This window comes from Miscanthus floridulus, chromosome 4 (assembly GCF_019320115.1).
Source record: "Miscanthus floridulus cultivar M001 chromosome 4, ASM1932011v1, whole genome shotgun sequence".
In the NCBI taxonomy this organism is placed as follows: Eukaryota; Viridiplantae; Streptophyta; class Magnoliopsida; order Poales; family Poaceae; genus Miscanthus; species Miscanthus floridulus.
The window spans coordinates 101,600,274-101,614,006 of NC_089583.1; the positions used below are offsets into that span (position 1 = coordinate 101,600,274).

General features: G+C 43.0%; 2 protein-coding genes across 3 annotated transcripts; both read right to left on the reverse strand.

Annotated features, from left to right (window-relative positions):
• Positions 1–4,050: 4,050 nt before the first annotated feature.
• LOC136552346 (protein SET DOMAIN GROUP 40-like) lies at positions 4,051–6,784 on the reverse strand. Of its 2 annotated transcripts, XM_066543887.1 has the most exons (6): positions 6,524–6,783; positions 6,289–6,442; positions 5,676–5,807; positions 5,445–5,585; positions 4,975–5,220; positions 4,051–4,886 (listed from the first exon to the last, which is right to left on the reverse strand). In XM_066543887.1, exons 1-6 carry the CDS (start codon positions 6,685–6,687, stop codon positions 4,251–4,253), a joined length of 1,473 nt encoding a protein of 490 aa, XP_066399984.1. In that variant the 5' UTR covers positions 6,688–6,783; the 3' UTR covers positions 4,051–4,250. The 2 variants fall into 2 exon arrangements, with proteins under 2 accessions (XP_066399984.1, XP_066399985.1); XM_066543888.1 differs by lacking the exon at positions 5,445–5,585 and having other exon boundaries at positions 6,524–6,784.
• Positions 6,785–7,831: 1,047 nt separating this feature from the next.
• On the reverse strand, positions 7,832–13,440 carry LOC136550161 (serine/threonine-protein kinase/endoribonuclease IRE1-like). The gene is made up of 7 exons (XM_066541647.1): positions 12,926–13,440; positions 12,324–12,519; positions 10,863–12,238; positions 9,930–10,102; positions 9,557–9,803; positions 9,170–9,464; positions 7,832–8,261 (listed from the first exon to the last, which is right to left on the reverse strand). The coding sequence occupies exons 1-7, from the start codon at positions 13,258–13,260 to the stop codon at positions 8,115–8,117; spliced, it is 2,769 nt and encodes a 922-aa protein (XP_066397744.1). The 5' UTR covers positions 13,261–13,440; the 3' UTR covers positions 7,832–8,114.
• Positions 13,441–13,733: the final 293 nt, after the last annotated feature.

Here is a 13,733-nt window from a genome sequence, read left to right on the forward strand (position 1 = left end):
TTTCAATACCGTATCTTTTCTCCTTTTCAAGTCAGAGGATGAAAAACTTGTAACTCGCTCGAGTAGTTCATCAGTGGCTCGACTCAGAGCTCGGCTTGTTCGAATTTTTAATTAATGAGTCATCTCGAGCTAGCTCAGTTAATTAACGAGTCAGCTCGCAAGCCAAAACGAGCCAAGTTAATTCACATGACAACAACTGCAATCGGCCAATATATCTCTCGGCTCAATCCAACACAGCTTTAAACAGTCCATATATCCATCTGCCTATGGCCTAACGCGATTAAACACTACAACCCTAGACAAATAGACCCCATGGCCTTACTCGTCACCTCACCAGCCTACCCCACGGCATCATGTTTACGCGAAACGAGTGTAGCATCCGGTTTTTAGAATAAAACCAGATACGTACCATATATGAGCTCAAGAAGTCAAATCTCACATATAGCTACAAATAAGGGTAATATCAAAAGACAATGCTCAATATATAACATACTTAGTATAAAAGAAATAACCTTAGATAGCAAACAGCGGAAAAATAACTCCGATCTTCGGGTGAAGACTCTAATTCCATAGGGACAACTGACTGCTTGATCACAAGCTTAATTCCTCCAAACTCTAGCCATCTAGTACCCATCCGGAATTTTTTCAAAAATTTAAAAAGTAAAGCAAGCGTAAGTACATATCGTACTCAACAAATATAACATGGGATTCATGAGGCTCAAAAGACTGACATTGGTTTAACTGCGATTATCTTTTAATGGGTCATCTTTTAGCAATTGGTTGGCAACAAATTTATTCATAAAGTCAACATAAACATATGATCAGGTAAACATAAATAATGAAGAGCATAATCAGTAATCATTAGGAAGCAACTTCATCATCGGTACCATCAGTGTTCATCATCTATTCCGTAAGGGTCCAAGGGCACTCGTGACCGTGAGCACGATTGTTATAACAGTTTTACACTCTGTAGAGATTGTACACTTTTACTGTGAGTCGTGATTTATCATTTCGCTAGAGATAACTAATCTCTTGACCCACTTCCAAGGAAGACCGACAGGGTTCACTATGAAGCATTTCAAAGATTCATCTAATAAGTTAGGACCATTAGATTCATTCGGCAAACAGATGTAGAGCCCCCCTTTCCGATGGCACAATGACGCGCAACATATACACAAGGGGACAGAGGCCGCACTATACCTGGTTCGTCAAGCCATTCTTACGCCAATAAAGGTAACCACTAACAAGCTAGAAAAGGTCATCATACTGAGCTAAAGCCAGAGCCATGTAGCCCTCACAGCTGTACTGTAAGTTTCGGATGTTCGGTTACAGATAAGTTTTTAGGGAGAGGAATCTAGAACATCATAAAAATAGCCCAATGCTCTAGCCCTCTTATTCTATGTTGCTAAAAAGCATCTTTTAATGTTTATTGCATATTCCATTAGTCAAGTTACAAGATCATGGTTATAGTTGAGCACTGGCATCATACTAGCCAATGCAATACCCCATAGATAATAAGGAATTTAGGATATTAAATAGCTAGGAAACTTACTCCGATTGTTAAGGTAGACACATGCATATGATTAAATCATTAAAGTGAATAGGACAACAAGGAAGATCACATACTGTACTAGCCTTAAACTCAGATCCTTCTTCTACTGAATTGTAACCTCCAAAGAACTTCTGGATCACCAATTTCTTTTATATCGCCAACGCAAAGCTCACCGACTGGACATGATCATAAAACACCACACAAGCATCCATGCAATCACACATGAAGCAAACAATAGAACTAAATTAGAACAGTACACCAAACATATGAAACATCAAGTAAAAATGTTTTAAAGATGTTCTGCACGTTGCTACGAACACACAGACGCGAAAAAAACACTCTAATCGGAGCTATAACGAAAAAGTTATGAATTAAACAAGATTTCCTTTAATAAAATAATAGATTAAATCTAACCTCAAATTTCAAAAGTTGAAAATATATTTAATAGTAGTTTAAACATGTATATTACACAATTACGAATCTAAGCAACTTGAACGGGTCAAATCGGAGTTAAAACAGAGATTTTATGGCCTACCGAAGATAGTGGCAATTTTGTAAATAGATGGAACCTGATTTTCGAATCCAATTTTAAATCTGCCCGAGGACTGCGGGTACTATTTCATAAAAAGGCAGGGGGTCTTTAGCAAAACTGTAGGGACGGCGGGTTCTATATTAAAAATCCGAGGGGGGTTTTGACAAAAAGGCAAGGCGAAGGGGTACCGGTAGATCTAGACCATTGGATCTGAAACGGATGGCTAAGATTAGAAGGGAAAGAGAGAGAGGGGATCGACCGGCCAGAACAGGGATGGTGCGGCGGTGATTTCGCCGGCGAAGACAGATTTCTCGTTGGAGAAATTGGGGAAAGAGGATGCCGACCTCGGATTGGCTTGGGGTTAGCACTGTGAGCTAGATAGGACCACGGCGAACTCGGCTCTGCAATCTACGGCGGCTAAGATCGAGTAGAGGTGGTTGGCTGCGAGCAATGGCGGCGGCGGAGCGACGGTGACGCGGTGTAGGCCAAAACAGAGCGAGAAAGAGGGAGATAAAGGGCTATGCGGGTTCGAGAACTCTACGCGAAGCTTAGGGATGCTCTTACCATGACGGAGGACCAGCTAAGCAACGCGGCGACGGCGGCTTCTTCTTCGACGATATTTGGGCGATGGCGCTAGGGCACAGAATGGCTTAGCGGCTCGGTTTAGGGTTATGCGGGGGCAATGCAGGCGACACGACGCTCCTATTTAAGGGGGGTGGTATGCCTGGGAGGCACAGCAATGGCGAGGCGTGGGCGGAGCGGAGTCCGGGCGGCGGCTGCAGAGTCCCGTTCGACTTCGACCGGAGGTAGGAGAAGGGGAGTACAACTGACGGCTGGGCCCATGTCATCAGTGAGAGAGAGCGGGGACGCGGCGGCGTGGCTGCTGGGCCAGCCCAAGAGGAAGAAAGGGAGGGGAGGAAGCGGGTCGCGGGGAAGAGAATGGGTGGACGCGGCCGACGCTGCGCTGGGCCGGTGCGAAGCTAGGCTTCGACGCACGGGGAAGGAGCTGGGCCCACGAGGAAATGAGGAAGAGGAGCAGGCCGGGCTGAGGGAGAGAGAGGAGGCCTTTGGACGAGGAAGGAAGGAGGAAAATTTTCTTTTTCTTTTATTTTTAAACAAATTTTCAAAAACCAAATTCGAATAAGATTCAAATTCTTTTGAAATTTTGATCAAACCCAATCACCACAAAATAAATATGCAGCAGCATGTATGCACAAACATGTTTCTAAACCTTATAATAAATTTTAATTTCATGAAAATTTTTATTTCCTATGTTTTAATGAGCACAAAAATCCAAAATTAAATCTTTTTAACCCTATTTCAAAAAGAGCAATTTTTAGGGTGTTACAACGTGTCCAAAATTCATATATATTTTGTTTATTCCTTTTTAAATGTGCATGTGATATGTTTGTTGCTAACTTGCAGTTATAATTTCTATGTACTGTTTTTTTGTGCTGAGCTAGCTCGAGCTCACTAACGAACTGAGCCGAGCTAGTCTTCTGGCTCGTTTGTATAACGAGCCATAACGAGCCGAGCTAATCAAAACCAAACAAAAATATGCGTAGCCTTTTCGCCTTTCCCTTCAATCAAACTAGTAGTTAGTATGCCCAGCCTTTTTTTTCTTTTCCCTCACAACCAGACTTCATAGATTCACAAGCATCTTCACTATTCTTTTTCTCAAAGAATTACTTCCTGCCATACTCCCTCTATCCCTTTTTATTTGTCGTTATGATTTACGTGTCTGTCAAACTTTCTTAAATTTGACTAGATTTATAGAAAATATAAGCAACATTTTTTTCCATTGAAATCCAACCATACATGTCCTCCATAACAATAGATTCAACGATCTATCTAATGATAATAATTATGTACCATAAATATTAATATTTTTCCTATATATTTGGTCTCCCATGTTGTTATACTCCCCCTGAAAACATAGAAAAAATGGAGACAATGTAACGGCCTATTCTGAGCACATCGGCAACTGCGAGCTTTGATCATCACACACACTTTAACCGACTAAATGCCAACAAGTTGTCGATTTGGCAGTACAATTACTGATCCAAGATCATCCTAACCTATGGCAAGGTGTTAAAGGCAATCTGTCAGTTCATGAAGACAGAGACTCTATTATAAAATGGAGTACATGGATTGAATCCTCGATTATTATTGCTGGTTTAGTTGCAAGGGAAGCTCGAGAACTAAACTTTCACAGTACGAAACACATTTCTTCAGAATCTTCTTGTAGTTACATCTCCACTGGACAGCTAGTTCCCACCTTTCCAGAGATCTGAGAAGTCGAGCAGGGAGTTGGTTGTTACCAGAACAATCCAGCTCCACTTGATGGACCCGGGGGAACACAGCAAACTCCTGCTCAAAACCTGACCGCTTCACATCTGTTCTGCAGTTGCTACTGTTCTGTATTGTGCGTAAAAAGACAAGCAGACTTTCATCAAATTCTACTGTCGTAGGCAATTGTTGCAAAGTTCCTTCACATTTGCTGATTAACCATTTCAGAATCCCCATCTCGTTTTTAGTCGAAAGAATTGATCCAGAGTAAATCTGATGACTGACAGCCTTTCTACGGTTTGCGGGAGTTGACCATAGCCTTAATGCACATAACAATGCAAATGAGGGGTGTCCGTTTCGATGAATATACATCGAATCTTTTGGCCAAGTTCCAACTGAGCAAATATCCAAATCTAACTCAATGAAAGTTTTCTCGTTAGGGTTCTCGCCCAAAAGAAAGCCATAGTGTTCAAGAAGTTCCAGGTTTGTGTATGTTCCATAACCAAGGAGGACCTGAAGAAAATGACATGAGTGTATAAAAAAATGAGATGTCAAAAGAAAGAAACAAAATAATGTTATATTTGCAGAACTAAGAACAGACCTGCTCTCCCTTCTTATATTTTTTTCTTGCATACAAACAGTATGCATTAGAATCTTCATATCCACCATCTGTTAATCTCTCAGATGAATTGTTCAACTCATTCTTCTGCTGGCAATTCGTAAGTTCAGCTGTATCCTCTTCCTCCAATAAAGTATCATCATCAGGAACAGCATAATTGAACAAATCACCCACAGCGCATAAGCAGCCAGCTTCATCCCATGCAATATGTAATGTGCGAGAAGATACCTTAACATAGGAAAAATCAAGACTTTAGAAAACAAATATATATATATATATATATATATATATATATATATATATATATATAAACTAAAAAGATTTGGGGCTAAACAACCTATATAAAATCCTGAGTCAGTATGGCTTTCACATGGTAACTAAACTAATAGACAAAGCTACCATATGAAAATAAAAAAGTATTTGACACAAACCGAGAATAAAAACAACTATACCGTTGCAAATGCCCAGAGCCAGGATTTAAACATCAAAAGCTTAGGTTTAAATTTCAATTCTTTCATTAGTGGTGTCGCATTTTCCCAGTCTGATTTTATGGCACTTTTAGCCTTTTGTGCAACCCAAACAGCATCATCAACCTGAGAACAACAAAAATCATTGGGTGCTTTTGGAGTGTACAGCAAACAATGAATAATGAGAAATTTGTTGTCAGATCTACCGAGTTATACTTGGAGAGTTTCGACTTCAAAATCGTTGAAGGTAGCCAAGATAGTGTAGTAGCTGGGTAGCTGAGACAGATAGGGGTACCAAACAGAATTCCTCCCTTTCCCCACTTCAGCCAATAAGCACACTATGAGTATCTGTAGAATTACAAAGAGGAGGCCAGTAAGCATTTAAAGGGATGCTCAAGAAAACGTATCAAGTTAAAAGTGTTAAACGAAGAGTGATTGATACTGGCACTTTGAAAGAAAAAACAGAAACACCAGTATTTTATACCAGTCACGATAGTTTTGCAATTTGCTAGTGAATCTTATACCAGTCAGGATAATTTTGCAATTCGCTAGTGATAAAACCAGAATATTTTAATATGCATTTTGTTTGGTTACATAAGAAAAAGGGTCGCTATAAGTTTAAGCTGAGCATACCAACTGCGTCCGAAGCAACAAACTTGGTAGCACAGCCACAATTTGTATCCAAACTTACCCCAAATGCATGGTGGAGCAAATACTATCACCCATTTACCCTATAGTTACAATTCGCTGCTCAATCCTAATAACCACTTATCCCAACAATTCCTGGTAACGTCAAGGGCAGCTTGATACGAGCATCTTCCATTCCAACCTGCACGGAGGAGAGGCGGGGCCTGTGGGCGTTGACGCAGGCGGCGATCCTGGGGTCGTCTGCCGTGACGCGGTCGCTTGTGAGCAGCGCGGCGCGGGGCGCGCGTAACACCAGCTCGCCGCGCCGCAGGTCGTGCGCCGCCGCGAGGCCCCTCCTGCGATCGAAGCAAGGTAAATGCGGTGAGGCGAGCGCTGGGAGACCAAGGACCGCGAGCGGATGTGGGGCGGGGTTTTACCCGCCGGCGTCGGGGAAGTCGGCGACGACGAGGGAGCGGCCGAGGCAGGAGGACGGCGAAGAGGAGGAGGTGGTTCCAGAGGGGGAGGAGGATAGGGGCGGGGGCGACGGCGACGGCGAGTCGGAGACGCCCAGCTCGGCCGCCCACTTGAGGAGCGCCTCCATCGGCGGCGGCCGCCTGGGCCCTTGGCCCTTGGCCCTTGGGTTGACAACTTGACACCCACACCCTGGCTCCTCAAGCTGTGATTTACGTCTTCACTATTACGGGAAGTAGCGGCAGGAGATGCCCACTTTTGTACAACCATTTCTAATGTATCCCTCCTATTCTGATTCTGGCAACCATTTATATTGCTAATATTTGATTTTAGAAACAGGGGAATCACCACAAACTAATCGAAGTTTCTTTTCCGGTCATAGAAGCACGGAGACCAAAAGATTTACTTAAAACTTCGTAATCATAGAATCACCGTGAAGACGGTCCACCAAATCTTGTTAGAACTTAGAACAGGATCTCGTGACTTGCTAGGCAAATTTTTGCCTCCAATTAAAAAGTTTTCAGCATTTTTTTCTTGAACACACACGAAAGTTGTATATCATTATATTACGAAAAAATAGGGCAAGAACCCATAAAAAAAACTTACGCACACAAAACACAAAGATCCTAAACAGACAGTCGCGCCCTCGGCTGTGCTTTTCAGCGCTGTTGTTGCTGCCTGCTCCAGACACATCTCTCAGCAAGCAAGTACTGTGCAAACAAGCAGCCACAGGCCCACAGCTCAACCAGCTGCTACAGAAGTGCAGGGAAGAGTTAAGAGACAACCAGTGAACCACTACCAAGGCCATGTTTAGTTCCACCAAATTCCCAATTTTAATACTATGCAAAAAGAAGATTCTCCGTTACATCAAATTTATGGAACATGCATGGAGTACTAAATGTTGACGAAATCAAAAACTAATTACACAGTTTGATTGTACTTTGCGAGATGAACGTTTTGAGCCTAATTAGTCAATAATTGAATAATTAGTACCAAATAAAAACAAAGTGACACTGTAGCTACAGCGTGTTTGTCTGCGCTGATTCCGGCGAACTAAACGTGGCCCAATAGACAAACAGCCCCTGGGGTAAAAATTTATGCCTCTTGCCCCCAACAACCCCCCCCCCCCCCCCCCCCCCCCCCCCCCCCCACCCACAAAAAAAAAAGAAGCTCCTTACTAGCAAGCAATAGTGCTCTAGCTAGGTTAGGAGCTTCACCATCAAACACACAACGATTACAAAGATTACACAATGTCCAAGCCGCTAAGATGATGATCACCATCAACAGTAAAAGTTTCCAGCATTAGAGCATTATAAGCTGTGTATATATAACATGGTCCTACCATAGCAATGGTTTCCATCCAGCAAATTTTGTTACCAATAGTCACCATTCAACAGTAAAGCTTGGATTTATAGGAAACACAGCTCTATACTACATAATGTACAGATTGAGCTCTTTTTATTCTATAATACAAGTAATATGGTATACATATCACGTGTACATACAACTTCTACATCTGGGTTAGTATGTACAGTAAGAAAAGGCAATCCTCTCCAGCTATAAGGAGCTTCCGTTGAAATATTTACTGAAAGCTTCCTCTTCCTTGCAGTGCACCCACAAGACCTTGTACACCTCAATTAGCAACTTCGGAAATCGGCTAGCAAAATAGCGATCAAATCCCTCTGGCAATGACCCAAGTATGCCCTGGAATTTGTATCCATCAATTGTGAGCTTATGAGAACAAAACAAAGGTTGACTTCTTTTGAGGAGTCAAAACAAAGGTTGACTGATGAACAGAACAAATTTGCAATATAAAGCATATGTCATTAAAACATAATTAATATGGTGGTAGTCAAACATCTTGCCACCTGAGGTAGGCTAGGAAATTTACAAAAAAAATCTAAAAATGCTAGGGAAGATTAAAAAAAGATGAACTATCCTAATTCCTACAGATCCCTCAAGCAATACCCTTCTATAATCAATATGGTGGTAGTCAAACATCTTGCCACCTGAGGTAGGCTAATTACTCAGATCTAAGTGTCATGGCATGTATCAAAGGTTTAAAATACCAAGGGAAAAAATATGTAATTTATCAGATTCGGCTGCATGTAAAAGCCATCATTTAGCTCCCATGTATGAGGAATTTAAAGTGTCATTAAAACATAATTAGGCATAACAGAACTAGGGTTTCCTCCTGCAAACTCTAATACCACTGCCAACTAAATCTGGATTTGATACTTCACAACTGAAACTTGCACTGCAATTTCATACATTGGCTTAAGCAAAGCAAAGCATTTCTCGGCACACAACAGAACAGGAAGAAAGGCATGGAGAAATCAGAAATGCACAAAATATAAGAAAAGTGAAATGCCAAAACAAGCTAATTCATCATAGTTTGTTCAGTTAAAAGTTTATCCTTCATTCTTCAAAATTCTCTGCTATTCATTCACAACATGCACGTTCTTTCGCATGCAGTTCAGACTGAAAATCTGGCCAAAACTATCAGGTAACGCACACAGCCTATGCCAATTAGTTCAGCAACTAATCGACAATTTAACTGCATTCATACAGCATGACAAAATCAAATACAGTAAAGTGCAGCACCAACAAACCTTGAGATCATCTGAAAGTTCTCTGTAATGGCCCGATTTATTTCTGATATACCTCAGAAGATCACGAATAGACTCGAAGTTATATTTTCTATAACGACCCATGTCTGTAACCAAAGCAGCATCCAATTTCTCTCCCCATTTCCCACCAAACGCCACTGGGGCTATGCTTTCCAGTGCGTTTATGAGGTCAGTTTCACTGGTTTTCTCAATTCTGTCACTGGTATCCCTTAGAAACGAAAGGCGAAATTCAGGGCTCCAGAAGAGTGGATGATGCATGACATATACTCCTGTTGGTCTGTTAACGTTAAAAAAGAGTCAATTCAGTAAAGCAAGAAGACACCCTCTGAAAATAAGGGAATCTAGGCTGCACAGGACCTTAGTTCTTACCTTATCTCAGGGTTTGGTTGTAACAATTGAGATATAAGATGCACTGCTTCTGGTATGTGGTCCACCACAAAGAGATCAAAGCGATTGTTTACAATGTTAGTATCACGTTCATAGTACTCACCAAACGGATGCTTGCCTTTAGTGATACAATAGAAAATAAGGCAGCCCAAACTAAAAAGATCCATTGCACGAGTTTGACGACCATGACGAAGCTGTTCAGGTGCTTGCCAGCCAGAGCTTCCAATTCCTGCAGTACACCATCAAGGATTAAACTGCTAGCTAAGAAATGCACTTAAGCACTTAAGCAGTGTGGCAAACAACATACAGAATGTATTTCCTAATAGTTCAACTCTGCCAGGGTAAACCTCTTTACCTGTACCATGGTGGCTAACAGAAGTCATGTCATCTTGCAGGTGCTTACTGATACCCATATCAGAAAGCTTTGCTCTAATAGGTCCTTCTGTGCTTATTAAGACATTCTGAGGCTTCAAATCACGATGAATAATTCCCAAGTTATGCAAATGCACAAGGCCAGCAACCACATCCCTGCATAAGAAAATTCACAAAAATCAGAGCAGCAATAGGTATTACAGGTACTCACTGGAGTATACCCAACATAACAATAAGTATAAGAATATTACGGGTTAAGGATGTTCCAAATAGAATGTTGCAGAAGCAAGAATGCACAAAATGCAGATAAGTCCACATGTTGATAAATGTGGCACCTTTAATTGGGATCCTTTTGTTTTTCTATTGAAAACCATGCTTCCTTACTACCTAGTAACTAATTACAGGTTTACAACATCTGTCTCAGAGCCAACATAAAAAACAAGTTGTACTACAATTGGTAAAAAAACTTGACTAACTAGATTACGCAATAAGATCATCACAGAGCACACGGCTCCAACCACAAAATCTTGTGGAAAAGCCAAGACAATTCATTCAAGGATAAGTTCCAGTTATAGAGACTGAGGAACTAAGGGCATGCTAGTTTCACGCTGAACTGCGCCTCGCCTAATCCACGGCTGCGCCCACCACACCTGCGGCGCGAGTTGGCGATGAACTACAAGCCTATGGCGTGAGTGCGGTGTGCCTAAACCACGGCGGCAACCAAACAGAGCTGCGAGACGCCACAGTTTTGGCGTGATGATCTGTGGCACATACAGGCGTGAACCAAACATGCCCTAAGACCTAAATATAGAAATTGTACATGGAAAAGGGAATGGTGCTGAAAACATAAGCATACGACAAAACATAAAACCTAATCAGCATCACCAGCGGAAAAGATATGAGATCATTCACGTACCTCATCAGCTTCAGGAGATGTGCTGAAGGAAGCCCATCCTGCGTCCACAATTCCACGTCTATTCCCTTAACATTTGAAATCTTTGACTTGATGTTGATACTGACCTCATTGTTAGAAATAGACTCTCCAGAAGACAAATATGAGTGTTTCTGGATTAGATCAGCCAAGCTACAGTGGCACCTCTCAAGGGAGATATAAACAAAATCACTGTCATGGTCACAACCATAGAGTCTAACAATATTAGGATCACGATCAGATATAATAAGATTCTGAGTCTCCTTTTCAGCTATGTCATTGTGGGAACGCAGCAGACGTTTCACAGCAACTTGACGACCATCATAAGATCCTTCAAAAACAACTGTGCCATTGCTCCCTCTACCAATTTCTTTATTGGAGACATATAGTTTACCAATCTGACGACCACCAAGGGCATCTTTTAGCGCAGAATTTTCCATTGGTGCCTCAGTCGACCCACCAGTTTCACTGCAGTCCTTGTCAGATGCTGTCAAGGTCTCAGGGTTATTGACAAGTCCATCCTTCTTCCGTGTTTTTCTTCTTTTAGGAGTCCCCTCTGACCTGCCTCTAATATCCACTGATTTCTTGTTATGCGTGAATGGCTTAATAAGCTGAATCACAAATTGCCTGCATGACTTGCTTGCAGAGATCAAGCTCAACAGATAACCAATGACCAAAAATATGGGAAACAAAGGGAATAACCATCCATAAGTGTTCCTAGTGGGGTTTTTGGTAGCTTCGGGATCAGCAGAGATTACATGAGATTGAGCACCATCATAAGTTTGATTTTGAGAATCATCCAATACGATATTTGACTTCCCAGCAGTGTTTGGTAGCTTCCTTGGGGTTTGAACTGGCTCCAGAGCATCAGAACCATGGATGGAAATAAAAGGGGTACCATCTTTCAAGACAATTACATTAGCTGAATCTGAATCTGAATCAGGTAAAGCAAGTGGCAAACCCTCAGTTCTAATGCATGGAATATCTCCTCGCAGGCAAGGTGACTGATCAAGCATGTCAGGGTGGTTGTATTTCGCATATTGGTTTGCAGTGAAAGAAGTTCTTGTCCAGTTAAATAAATGCTTGCCAAGATCTGATGCACTGAGAGAACAGTCAGTTCTCACAAGCACTATGATCTTCTCACTGCCATCACTAGTACGGGCATTTAGCTTGGATGGTGCTCCTTCAATCCCTGGTCCTTCCAATTCATTTAATGCAGGTGGAATACTGTGAATGTAAATAATCTCACCAGTATCAGCATTAACTACAAAAACGGTTGAAACTTTTGATCCAACAGTAACAACAGAATCCCGAATATATGGGCTTCTGGCAACGAATTCCTCCAATTTCCATGGGAGCTTCTGCAGGAATAGAGAGACAAGGATGAGAAATAAATATCTGCGCAGGGAAGGTTTCAGAGAAGCACTGTGCCTGAGAAAATCATACCACGTTGTTCCCATTATAAACCTCCCAAAGTTCAGTCCCATTCCCATTCAAAGGATAAATGAGGTAATTCAGACCAGAGTCAGTGGTAGTAATATGATCTGAGAGCGGAGGCCCTGTGGTGATCTCCCACAGCGGAGACTGTGACAACTGGTCCACAAGCTGAATTGTGCCATTGTCGTAAAACTGGAGCACAGGGCTGTTCACGAAGACAATCAAAAGTCATTCCAGAGTCAATCAGACATGCCAACAAACCTAGGTGCATAACTGGTATGCCACTTCCAGATGCCCCAAGAATGTACTAAACATGAGTGAGTAGCCCTCAGTAGCACAAGAAGTATCATGCCAAACCAGTGGTCACACTCCAAGAAACCTAATCAGCAAGGGTTCCTCCTTCCGTGCTCCAGAGCAGCACGAAACAAGAGCATGCCCAGAATGCTTCACTTTTGAGATAAACCAAGAAAGCCCCTTCGCTACAAGAAACCTCATGCTACATTTCGCGCTGTCTATTGGTTCAAAAGCTCGCCAATTCGGCCAAGAAGCGGCAGCCGCGCACAAACGACGCCACCGCAAAGGGAACGGGGAAGGGAGACCACGGGGCTCACCTGGGTTCGGCTTTCGCCTCGCCGCTAACCAAGTTAGCCGGCTCGTGGCGCGCAGGCTGCGGACGGACAAGGAGCTTCTGGAGGCTCTGCTTCTTAGGCCCCGCTGGGGCGACGATCTCGGTGGAGCGCGCCCCCACCGCGACGATATCCGTGGAGCGCGAAGCCGCCGCCCCATCGTCCTCCGGAGCGGCTCCTCCGGGGAGCGCGAGGCGGGGCCGAGGAGCGGGAAGCGCGGGGGGCGGGGGCGGGAGGAGCGCGGCGCCGCCGTCGTCCACGCGGAAAGCGAGTCCCGCGAGGAGGACAAGCGGGATGAGGACCCGGCGGAGCGACCTCATCGGCTGCGGGGCATGCCTAGCTAGGGCTTGTTCGGAGGGGGGGAGGTGGGGGTCCGGATCTGGTTGGAGCTTGGACTACGGGAGAGGATTGATTGCTAGGCGAGGAAGGGGATGGGGGAGACGCGGGAGGAGGCTTCTCGAAGCGGGGTGTGATCTGTTTTTCCGCTTCGCTGTTGAGAGTCAAAAGCGATGGGTTTGGGAGCACGAGGGAAAGAATGGCTGCGGCGGCGGCAGCGTCGGACGGTGGTTCGTAGGAACGGACAGCCAAGTTTCAAAAACAAAAAGTAACTAAAAATCGTGTCCAAGCATATATACCTAAAAATATAACCCAAAAATCTGGTTTTGCAACTTCTCAAAAAAAATATTAGAAAGAAAAAATAACCCCTCACTAACAAATCCCAATAATTTGCACCTAAAAATATAAAATAGACATATTTAAATATTTTTGACAGTTGTTCATGACGTACAAATGA

What these genes read in the sequence shown, in the direction of transcription:
- LOC136552346 (XM_066543887.1), bottom strand. Translation starts at nt 6,687, where the DNA reads ATGGAGGCGCTCCTCAAGTGGGCGGCCGAGCTGGGCGTCTCCGACTCG. An exon ending in CCCGCCTCTCCTCCGTGCAG is followed by an intron (nt 5,808 to 6,288) that starts GTTGGAATGGAA and finishes GTAATTCTACAG; the next exon opens with ATACTCATAGTGTGCTTATT. An exon ending in GGCTCTGGGCATTTGCAACG is followed by an intron (nt 5,221 to 5,444) that starts GTATAGTTGTTT and finishes TCCTATGTTAAG; the next exon opens with GTATCTTCTCGCACATTACA.
- LOC136550161 (XM_066541647.1), bottom strand. Translation starts at nt 13,260, where the DNA reads ATGAGGTCGCTCCGCCGGGTCCTCATCCCGCTTGTCCTCCTCGCGGGA. An exon ending in GAGGCGAAAGCCGAACCCAG is followed by an intron (nt 12,520 to 12,925) that starts GTGAGCCCCGTG and finishes CTTCGTGAACAG; the next exon opens with CCCTGTGCTCCAGTTTTACG. An exon ending in AACTTTCAGATGATCTCAAG is followed by an intron (nt 8,262 to 9,169) that starts GTTTGTTGGTGC and finishes TACAAATTCCAG; the next exon opens with GGCATACTTGGGTCATTGCC.